The sequence below is a fragment of the Triticum urartu genome, chromosome 1, assembly GCF_003073215.2.
Source record: "Triticum urartu cultivar G1812 chromosome 1, Tu2.1, whole genome shotgun sequence".
NCBI classification, from domain to species: domain Eukaryota; kingdom Viridiplantae; phylum Streptophyta; class Magnoliopsida; order Poales; family Poaceae; genus Triticum; species Triticum urartu.
The window spans coordinates 497,373,193-497,384,845 of record NC_053022.1 but is presented as its reverse complement, the minus strand read 5'-3'; the positions used below and the strand labels follow the sequence as shown (position 1 = coordinate 497,384,845).

The 11,653-nt window shown below is 41.3% G+C and overlaps 2 protein-coding genes across 2 annotated transcripts; both read left to right on the top strand.

Moving 5' to 3' along the window:
• The first annotated feature begins 5,903 nt into the window (after positions 1-5,903).
• On the top strand, positions 5,904-6,647 carry LOC125532977. The gene is made up of 3 exons (XM_048696806.1): positions 5,904-6,014; positions 6,109-6,182; positions 6,602-6,647. The coding sequence occupies exons 1-3, from the start codon at positions 5,904-5,906 to the stop codon at positions 6,645-6,647; spliced, it is 231 nt and encodes a 76-aa protein (XP_048552763.1).
• Positions 6,648-6,983: 336 nt separating this feature from the next.
• Positions 6,984-7,340, top strand: LOC125532976 (probable alkaline/neutral invertase D). Its single transcript, XM_048696805.1, has one exon. The coding sequence runs from the start codon at positions 6,984-6,986 to the stop codon at positions 7,338-7,340; it is 357 nt and encodes a 118-aa protein (XP_048552762.1).
• Positions 7,341-11,653: the final 4,313 nt, after the last annotated feature.

Here is an 11,653-nt window from a genome sequence, read left to right as displayed (position 1 = left end):
GGAGACTTGATGAGGTTATTGAACCGTCTCTTCAACTAGTGTGTGGCAGAGCACAGGGAGTTGTTCCTGTGGCACCTACAACAATTGAAGTGGAAGCTTATGATAGTGATCATGAAACTTCAGGTCAAGTCACTACCAAACCTCGTGGGATGACAAGGATGCGTACTACTTCAGAGTGGTACGTGATCCTGTCTTGGAAGTCATGTTGCTAGACAACAATGAACCTACGAGCTATGGAGAAGCGATGGTGTGCCCGGATTCCGATAAATGGCTCGAGGCCATAAAATCCGAGAAAGGATCCATGTATGAAAACAAAGTGTAGACTTTGGCAGAATGGCTCGATGGTCGTAATGCTATTGAGTACAGATGGATTTTAAAAGGAAGACGGACAATGATGGTAGGTATCACCATTAAGAAAGCTCGACTTGTCGTTAAGATGTTTTCCGACAAGTTCAAGGAGTTGACTACGGTGAGACTTTCTCACTCGTAGCGATGCTAAGACACTACAAGAAATATGTCAACTTATGACCTTCTGTCAGTGACCCTCGAAGAATTGGTCATAAATTTATGACCATTTTAGACCAATTGGTCAAAAGCTGTTCAGGGGGCTCCAAACCCTAAACCATTGCGACCATTTTGGTCAGAAAGGTCGTAATTTCCTTACACGAAATGGTCACAAAGCAAACAGTGCTAGTCCGCTGCCTTATTTCTAGTTTTTAATGACCAATATAGATGGTCATAGCCTTGTAGATTGTGGTGGGTTGTGATGACTAGGCGCCATCTCATCAGTTTTGCCTATGTGTCATGTCCATGTGGCAGTTTTTGCCCTAGGTTGTGAAGCAACCTATATTTCTATCATTCCCAAAATTCCCAAAAAAATCTCATAAATTCTTTGGGGCATGTCTTCATCAAATATGTAAAAATCCTTCCTTGCCTAGTTCAAAACTAATTCAACAATATTCATTTTCCTATTCTGTTCACAACAACACTTTATGAAGGAAGTGCTATTTATATATTCTTGATTGCCCTCGGAATTTTTGGGCACTCTTTCCTATCCAAATCATTACCGCATGACAAAATTCAGCTCCATTTGCCTAGCAAATCTTCCTCGGCAAATTTCCAAAGTTTTTGTCCACCTAGAAGCATTGTGAAGGAAGTACCTTTTTATATCTCTAAATGACATGAAATTTATACAGTTTCTTCATATGCCAAAATTATCACCTTCCTCCAAATTGTAGCTCAGTCAAATCATCTATGTGAGCCCAGGTTCAATTTATATTTTATGGCCAAATTGGCACGTTGCAAAGCAAGTGTTATATAGACCCCTCCTATTACCCTCAAACTTTTCGGGCACTCTTCCATATCCAAATCATTGCCACATGGTAATATTCAGCTCAATTTTCCTAGTAAATCTTTCTCGGGAAATTTCCAAAGTTTCTACCTCGAGAGAAGCTTTGTGAAGTAAGTACTAGCTAGGCTTACCGAAATGATCTGGAAATTTACCAGCGCATGACCATACCTAAGTAACTTACCCACACCAATTTTGAGCTCATTTCATTCATCCAATATCTCTCACTAGTTTTCCCAAGTTTCTGTCCATAGAAGAGCATTGTGAAGGAAGTACTACTTTGGCATGTCCAAATGGTATCAATTTTCTACAATGCTTTCCTATGCCCAAATAACCATCCTCCACAAAATTTCAGCTCACTCCATTCATTATTTTGAGCCCAGCTTCAACATTCATATTTTTGTCTAGCGTGGTACTTTGCAAAGCAAGTACCACCTAGGATCCTCCTTTTGAGCTAAAAATTTGTGAAGACATTCTACTTAGTAGATGATAATCCTCAGCCAAAACTCACGCCCATTGGCCATGTGCATTTCCCGTACCGCTAATCAAACACTTGGCTGCTAATTCATGTTTGAGCATCGATCGGTCTCCTCGTGAGAATCTTATGTTGTAATTTTCTTCCTAGCACCAACCTGGGGAGTGCCCAACCCACTAGACATGCCTAGGCCGCCCAGAACACATGGCAACATTACGGTCACGTGGTGACCACGCGACGGGCATGCGAGTTTACGCGCTCTAGAGTTGGGGCCCTCGGCCACCGCCCAAACCTCGACGTATCGCCACCAAACCATGTATTTATGATTAAATAGGTCCTTATGTAACTAGAAATGATTTTTGGAAAAAATAAATAGCAAACTATGAGGCAGTTGCAGTTCAAATTTGACCGGCTTCCAACTGAATCGGCAGAAATTTGTCTTTTTCACGAGAGGTGGATCAAAAAATTTTACACCCAACCATTTTGTCAATTGTGCATTAAATATGTCCTAGTATTTTATAAAAATGATTTGGTCTAATTTTGCAACAATTATTTGGTAGTTCCTTCACAAAAAACCTCCTTTCGGGCACTCGAAAAATGGAAAATGGTTTTTTCGTCCAACGAAAATGAAAACTTCCTTACGCAACATTGTTTGCCATTCCCATATGCACCCTTGTGCACAATATGAGATCATTTGAACAAACTATGCCATGGATGTGGCCATAAGATTGATCATTTGGCTTGAAAGCCATTGATCTCCACACATGATAGCTCGTTTCTGAGAACACTTTTTTAAAATAATTGCCGTATTACAAGTTTGTTATTTTTCATAGGAACTTGGCCACATATGATGACACAATGCGAAGGTTTCCCAATTTTTTGATTTTTTTTTGAATTTTTTATGCCCGTTTCAAAATGCGGTCAAAACGGCGGGAATGACCGTTCCTAGCTAGTGGTTGAATCTTGGATTTTTTCTGGTGTTTCTCTGATTAAATAGATACTTATGTACCTAGAAATGATTTTTGGAAAAAATAAAGAGCAAACTACGAGGCAGCTACAGTTCAAATTTGACCCGCTTCCAGCTGAATCGACGGAAGTTTGTCTTTTTCACCAGAGGTGGATCAAAACTTTTTACACCCAACCATTTTGTCAATTGTGCATTAAATATGGCCTAGTATTTTATAAAAATGATTTGGTCCAATTTTGCAACAATTATTTGGTAGTTCCTTCACAAAAAAACATCCTTTCGGGCACTCGAAAAATGGAAAATGGTTTTTCCGTCCAACGAAAATGAAAACTTCCTTAGGAAACATTGATTGCCATTCCAATATGCACCCTTGTGCACAATATGAGATCATTTGAACAAACTATGCCATGGATGTGGCCATAAGATTGATCATTTGGCTTGAAAGCCATTGATCTCCACACATGATAGCTCGTTTCTGAGAACACTTTTTTAAAATAATTGCCGTATTACAAGTTTGTTATTTTTCCTGGGAACTTGGCCACATATAATGACACAATGCGAAGGTTTCCCAATTTTTTAATTTTTTTTGAATTTTTTATGCCCGTTTCAAAATGCGGTCAAAACGGCGGGCTTGACCGTTCCTAGCTAGTGGTTGAATCTTGGAATTTTTTTGGTGTTTCTCTGATAAAATAGATACTTATGTACCTAGAAATGATTTTTGGAAAAAATAAAGAGCAAACTACGAGGCAGCTACAGTTCAAATTTGACCCGCTTCCAGCTGAATCGGCGGAAGTTTGTCTTTTTCACCAGAGGTGGATCAAAACTTTTTACACCCAAACATTTTGTCAATTGTGCATTAAATATGGCCTAGTATTTTATAAAAATGATTTGGTCCAATTTTGCAACAATTATTTGGTAGTTCCTTCACAAAAAACCTCCTTTCGGGCACTCGAAAAATGGAAAATGGTTTTTTCGTCCAACGAAAATGAAAACTTCCTGAGGCAACATTGCTTGCCATTCCAATATGCACCCTTGTGCACAATATGAGATCATTTGAACAAACTATGCCATGGATGTGGCCATAAGATTGATCATTTGGCTTGAAAGCCATTGATCTCCACACGTGATAGCTCATTTCTGAGAACACTTTTTTAAAATAATTGCCGTATTACAAGTTTGTTATTTTTCCTCGGAACTTGGGCACATATAATGACACAATGCGAAGGTTTCCCAATTTTTTGATTTTTTTTTGAATTTTTTATGCCCGTTTTAAAATGCGGTCAAAACGGCGGGCTTGACCGTTCCTAGCTAGTGGTTGAATCTTGGAATTTTTTTGGTGTTTCTCTGATAAAATAGATACTTATGTACCTAGAAATTATTTTTGGAAAAAATAAAGAGCAAACTAGAAGGCAGCTACAGTTCAAATTTGACCCGCTTCCAGCTAAATCGGCGAAAATTTGTTTTTTTCACGAGAGGTGGATCAAAACTTTTTACACCCAATCATTTGGTCAATTGTTCATTAAATATGGCCTAGTATTTTAGAAAAATGATTTGGTCCAATTTTGCAACAAATATATGGTAGGTCCTTCACAAAAAAATTCATTTTGGGTACTCGAAAAATGAAAAATGATTTTTTCGTCCAAAGAAAATGAAAATTTCCTTAAGCAACATTGTTTGCCATTCCAAGATGCACCCTTGTGCACAATATGAGATCATTTGAACAAACCATGCCATGAATGTGGCCATAGGATTAATCATTTGGCTTGAAAGCCATGCACATTCACACATGATAGCTCTTTTCTGAGAACACTTTTTTTAAAAGAATTGTTGTATTACAAGTTTATTATTTTTTCTGGTAACTTGGTCACATATAATGACACAATGCAACGGTTTTCCAATTTTTTTGATTTTTTTTGAATTTTTCATGCCCGTTTCAAAATGTTATCAAAACTGCGGGCATGACCGTTCCTAGCTAGTGGTTGAATCTTAAAAAACTATTGGTGTTTCTCTAATTAAATAGATACTTATGTACCTAAAAATTATTTTTGAAAAAAATAAAGAACAAACTATAAGGCAGCTGCAGTTCAAATTTGACCCGTTTCCAACCGAATCAGCAGAAATTTGTCTTTTTCACGAGAGGTGAATCAAAACTTTTGACATCCAAATATTTAGTCAATTATACATTAAATATGTTCTAATATTTTAAAATTTTGATTTTGTCCAATTTTACAACAAATATATTGTAGGTCCCTCACAAAAAACTCATTTTGGGCACTTGAGAAATGAGAAATGAATTTTTAATCAGCTAGACCAATTTTTTAGTCAATTACGACCAATTTAGATGGTCATGACATCGTAGCCGTGTGCTGCATTTTAATTGGTCTGTGGGTGTTTCACGCGGATCATGGATGGACACCGTCGGATGCTCGCGGATCCAACGGCAGTCCTCACCGCAAGCCCACCTAAGGCAAAACCCTAGTCCTCGTGGACATTTTCCATCCACCCCCCGTCTCCATTCTTTCTCCCCTCGCTCTCTTCTCCGTCCGCGCACGCCTCCCCTCCCCGCTCCCTCCCATGGCAAACCCCGTCGCCTCCCCTCTCCTCCTCCCCTCCCTGACCTTCCCGCCCTGCTGCCTCACCACCCCCAGCACCACGGCCTCCACCACCAATCCGCCATGCCGTCCTCGCTCCCCTGCCGCCGCCACCTCCATCGCCATCTCCCTCTCTCCCTCTCCCCGATCTCTGACCCAGCCACCACCCATGGCGCCAGCCAGAGCAGCCACCAGCTATGGTGACGGCGAGGCTAGAGGCCGCCGGATCCGGGATCAGGGTGGCGCATAGCCCCTCCTCCCGTGAGATCCTCTACATCGAGCAGCTCCTCTGCACGCTGCACCTTGTCCCCATCCAGATCAAGTAGTTCCTCTTTGTCCGCTCTACCAATCCCCTCCGTCAGCCGTTGCTACACAGTACACTTCCACCGCTTCCGCCGCCTCCCAAGTCGCCGTCCTCCTGATCCCCTCCCCTTCCCCTTCCTCTGCTCTGGACACCCCATCTCCGTCGAGCCGGGCGCCCCATCCACCTCTACGGGCGTAGACGGCGTTGGCGTATGAGCAATGGCGCCGCCCGGGTCGCGACGGTGGGCGTACGTGCGGATCATGGCCGGCACCATCGTCGGTGGCGGCCTCGGCTTCTACGTCATGCTCCGCATCGAGACCTCCTACAAGGTACGACAACTCCCGTCGCACCAACCTGCCGCGATCTGTGGACCATTTGGTCGAAGCCGTGGTGCTTACTCCCGCTTTTCTTTGTCGTGTGCAGGTGAGGATGGAGGAGAGGCTGCGTCGATGGCAAGCTGGAGTGCCTCTACCATGGCTGGCAGTTGGATGGCCAGGGCAAGTGCATCAAGATCCCACAGGTCCCACCATTCCACACTTCTTTCTAATCAAGTTCAGTCATGGATCTGTACAAACGCATGAGATTCTAGTCCAAAATTTATGTGTGATACTGTATAACTGTGTTATGTTTGAGATTCTAGTCTTGACACAGTAGCTCTTACTCTACCTGTGTGGCAATCATATTGTGTTTGAATGTAGCATAGTATCTGATTATGGTGTTTTTTTAGGTATTTATCTTCAGAAAAGGGATGTGTACAGTATTAGTATTTCCAGGAATCTGATTATGACACCCTGCTATCATGCCCCCCTAAAACACATGAATTTGTTTTACCTTTCCCCCTTCGTGGTTACTGGTTTTGGACTTAAGGACACACATGCGTTAGTCGTTAGTATTCACGTTTTATTTCTTTTTGCAGGATAGTTAGTATTCACTTTGCTGTTCTGCTTTATACCTGTGGTTAGTCTACTTACTGTTTCTGGACTTGAGGGCACACTTGTGTTGTGTGGTGGTATTTTACTTTTCTGTTTGGTTTTATACCTGTCCATGGTGTATATATGAATGTCCTGAAATCAAATAACCTTCATAGGATAGGAAATTGGTAGTTTAGCTCATATAGATGATCTTATAGTGAACAGCTTCAGTTGTTTGATGCATGTTGCTGCCGTTTATCGCTGCATCTATGTTCATTCAGTATTAGTAGCTCCTTGGATCTGTGCCCATGCATTGTATGCTCTTCTTTCCATATATGTACTGCATTTCTATATGGCAATGAGCTTACCCTCTGCTGTCCTGTTTCCATGGCGCGCGCAAACTGTGCAGTGCTGCTGTGGCTCCTGGTGGCGGTGAGCGTGAAGCTGGGGCGGCGCCACATCGCCCACAACGTGGTGGAGCTGATGGAGAGGCATCTGGCCAAGGACGACTTCCCCGAGTACTATGACGGAAAGACGGGGCGGTACATCGGGAAGCAGTCGCGCAAGTTCCAGACGTGGTTGGTGGCGGGCTACCTGGTGGCCAAGATGCTCCTGGACAACCCCTCCAACCTCCGCGCCGTCTCCCTGGAGGACGACAGCCACACCCGAGCAGCATCTAATGTTAGCATCTGCTGCACTATCGCTGATGATGTTTGTTTAAGGCTGTTGCTTTGCTCTGTGTGATTTTACTCTAGCATGTGTGTTGCATTTTGTCCTGCGCCTTGAGAATGACTAGGATTTATGTTATAGAATTCCAAGTGTAGTCGCAATATATAACATGCCTAAAGTATATGGACTTGTGCAGTGTGTCCATCGAGAGTAGATAGACTATTTCTTTCATGATTCATCTATATATGCTGCTCTTATATGCAAGTACCGATCGAGTACGGACGTGGTACTAGTAGCGACACTGTGCCCGCAATCAATGCACGCTTTCCATCATGTTTGGTCATTGGTTGTTCGATCGGTGACTTGGTTTACTTCTTCTGTATTACTCCTGTTATACTATATAGGAAGCTATTCACTTATTATATGCCTGTTCTACACCGATGCTATTTTTTATGCTGGTTCTATGTCATGGCTGTTAATATCTACTACCTATTTACTGCTTGTTGTGCAAAATCTTTTGGTTATTGTAAATCATTCCCTGCTGTATAAAGTTTGGTTTTAGTCTGTTGCATTTTGTTGGTTCCTATCTTGTCAATGTATACAACAATATGCTTTCTTGGTGGCCATTTGTGCTTCACATTTTTTGGGTATGCCACTTCTCTAATGAGTGGGTGCATCTCTTCTTTGTTTTATCATTCTATATTGTTTTCCTAACCTTTTTGGTATTCTGCTTTCTCCTTGCAGATGGCAAGCACCATTTTGTTGGTTCCTGTCTTGCTAATGTCTACAGCAATGTGTGCGTCCTCTGTCTCATCTGCGGCATTACCGTAGGGCAACTCATAATGGGCCTATCAAGCATACTGACCTTGTGATGATAGATAAAGAGGTTGATTTCAGTGCCATTCTGATAAATATATTTTTAGCCCTATGAATTGAAAAATGAGTGCTTCTTGGTTGCTTCTGTTGTTGGTCCAGAAGATTCTTGGTGCTTTTAGTGCAGTACTATACTATGCTCCTTGGCACTTCTTGCTGTGTTAACTAAATGGTTTAGTCCTGCGCTTCATAGAAGCAGTTTTAACTAAATGTAATGAACTAATTAAGTGCCTTCTTTTATTGTTGGCTAATCCTTTGGTTTTATCGCATGCTACATTCTACTCTCTCCATTCCTAAATATAAGTCTTTCTAGACATTTCAAATGGGCTACAACATACGGATGTATATGATGATATGCTACCACTCTAATAAGTCCAAGCACTATAAACCCTATGAACTTAATAATGATACTCTGCATGCTATGAGTAAAGTGCTCTATTTTCTTGCGTCACCTTGTATGCCAGACATACATGTCTTACAAAGTCGTTACTCTTGTTTGAAGCTAAGCTAGGCTACCGCAGTTCCAGCAAAATGCAGGGGAGCCGCTCTCTTTTTTCTTCACTAATCAATTCTTGTTTGAATGCATATCCTGGGGGTGGTGAAGCTGGGAGCCTTTCCTCCCCATAAAAATACTTTGCTCTTCATTATGAGCAGTGCCCTTATATAATTAGCTGCTAGGAGTGTTGATTATGTAATGGTTTGGAGTAGTTGAGCATGGCCTGATGCAACATTCATGTTGTTAGCATGTATATATACACTATTACAACAGCTTGTTGATCAAGCGTTTGTTTCTATCTAAATGTGTGCACAGAAGTTCAGTTACCTTCTAAAAAATTATTAGTGCATTTTTTGTTTATGTTATGTTACAAGTGTTTTGAATTAAGTCCATAAATGATCGTTGTCCAGTGCACACAGTAGCACTGCAAAATGCAAGTATGCTGATTATTTTTTGAAAACTCTATATATTATTTCTAGCATCTTATACATGTAAAAAGAGAGTTAGAAAATGTGAATTAAGTGTAACCGTGAGCTTTGTTTGTTCTTGTACTCTTTGTATGTTCCTGGTCGCCACCACCGACTGCGAGCGGGGGTCCTGGTCCTCTCCCTCGTCGTCCTCGGCGGCGGCATCGCGGCTTGGCGCCATCGCCGTGCCTTGCGTCAACGTCACGATCAGCTTCACGGATCGCCGTCTTCACGGTACGCACGCACACATTTCTGAAATCCATAGTCAACAGTTTGGTGTACGCGCTGACTACTGAATCATGAGACATGCGTGTGGTTGTGCTTGTGCAGAGGTTGGTCGAAGAGGGCTGGAGTTCAGGCTGTTCCTACTGTCCCTGTTTGTGTTCCTCTTCGGTACCTCCTAGTTCATCTTCGACCTCATCCTGGTGAGATTTCCATCCAACCCTCCCCGTCCCCATGGTGCTCTTTCTAGTTAGTACTCGTCCGAGAGAGTTGCTTGGAGTAACTATACTCAAGATGCAGTCGCAGTAGGATTAGTTGCTTGGAGTATTTAACAAGACCGAACAAGATTTAACTTGTCAAGATTTAACAATATTTCTTAGTAAAGCTGAGTAGAGTATATATTCTGAACATGAAAGCATAAATATTCTCAGCATAAGTACATGATTAGGAGTATCATGCTTCTGAATATCTCCAAGCTGGATATTTCCATTAAACATGTTTCTGAATACCTCCCATATATATTTCCGTTAGTCTGCTTAGTGCATCATTAAGATTATAAGCATCATTTTCATTGAATCCTGGTTACATATTTGTGTGTACTCAAGTTGAAAATAGGACTTGGAATAATATGCAAGTTTCATCTTTTCTATTGCAGCGAGTGGGTCGGTTATGCACTGGCAGCATCCTTGTATGAATGAGTATATCGTCTGAACTATCTGGGGACAAAAATCATTGTATTAGCTGAATTTGTGTTATCTTTCTAAAGAACTTGTCCTTTTTTTGAATGTTCTGTTCATAATATATTGGCTCCAGTGTTTTGATTCTTCTCTTCTGATTCATGTAACAGGGCGACGGCCGAAGGCATGATGATAGTTCTATTGCTGTCCTAGTGTAGCGAAGGTAGCCTAGTCGACTATGGTCGCGTAGTTAGTCATGCATACAGTTTCATCTGACTGGAGCCCAGTTTGTGCTGATTGTCAATTCTCATTGTGATTGTCCCTATATCTGTGTGACTGATTGTATTTGTATCTGTGTTGTAACTGTGTCATGACAGAAGGAGCCCAGTATATTTGTATGACTGTGATTGATTCTCGCTGTTGTTATTTGAAATATTACTTGTGTTTTCTGTCTGTTCTTATTTAAACATGGTTATTTATTTCTGTCAAATTGTCAAATTGTAATCTGAATAATATGATGCTACCAAAAGGGTCCCACTTTAATAGAACCTGACAACTGGGACCCATCTGACTAGTGGACCCTTCTTTTGGGAAAAAAGAAAAACTAAATTCGTTTAGACAAAAAGGCCACAACCCAACAATAAAAAGGCTGCAATATTGGACTTGGCCCATGAACCCAACCAAAAATTGACACAGAAAAAAACACAAATAGGCCGAATTGTTGGGCTAGGCCCATGTAGAAAATCGAATTGGACCGGGCTGAATCTTGTGCCACATCAGCTTGCCACGCTGGATGCCTACGTGGCCTGGGGAGGTTGCTAGTGACCAAAACGCCACAGTGGACTTATTTTGGTCATAAACGTTTGCGACCATTCCAGAAGAAAGGTCGCTATAGTCAGTTTATGACGCCCAGCTTTTGACCTTATGTTTTGGTCACAAAAAGGTCATAAATGGAAATTTGTGACCTTTCAGTGACCAATAGTGGTGGTCATAAGTTGACATATTTCTTGTAGTGAGAGTCTGTTGGAATTATATTAGCGATTACTGCATTATTTATGAAATCTTGCAGATAGGATATCAAAACATTGTTTCCTCGATGATTTTTGAGGAAAGGTTGTATGTGATACAACCGGAAGGTTTTGTCAATCCTGAAAGATGCTAATAAGTATGCAAAGCTCCAGTAATCCTTCTAAGGACTGGAGTAAGCATCTCGGAGTTGGAATGTACGCTTTGATGAGATGATCAAAGATTTTGGGTTTATACAAAGTTTATGAGAAACTTGTATTTCCAAAGAAGTGAGTGGGAGCACTATAGAATTTCTGATGAGTATATGTTGTTGACATATTATGGATCAGAAATGATGTAGAATTTCTGGAAAGCATATAGGGTTATTTGAAAGTGTTTTTCAATGGAAGGCCTGGATTAAGCTACTTGAACATTGAGCATCAAGATCTATGAGGATAGATCAAAACGCTTAATGGTACTTTCAAATGAGCACATACCTTGACATGATCTTGAAGGTGTTCAAGATGGATCAGTCAAAGAAGGAGTTCTTGCCTGAGTGGTAAGGTATGAAGTTAAGACTTAAAGCTCGACCACGGCAGAATAGAAAGAAAGGACGAAGGTCATCCCCTATGCTTAAGACATAGGACC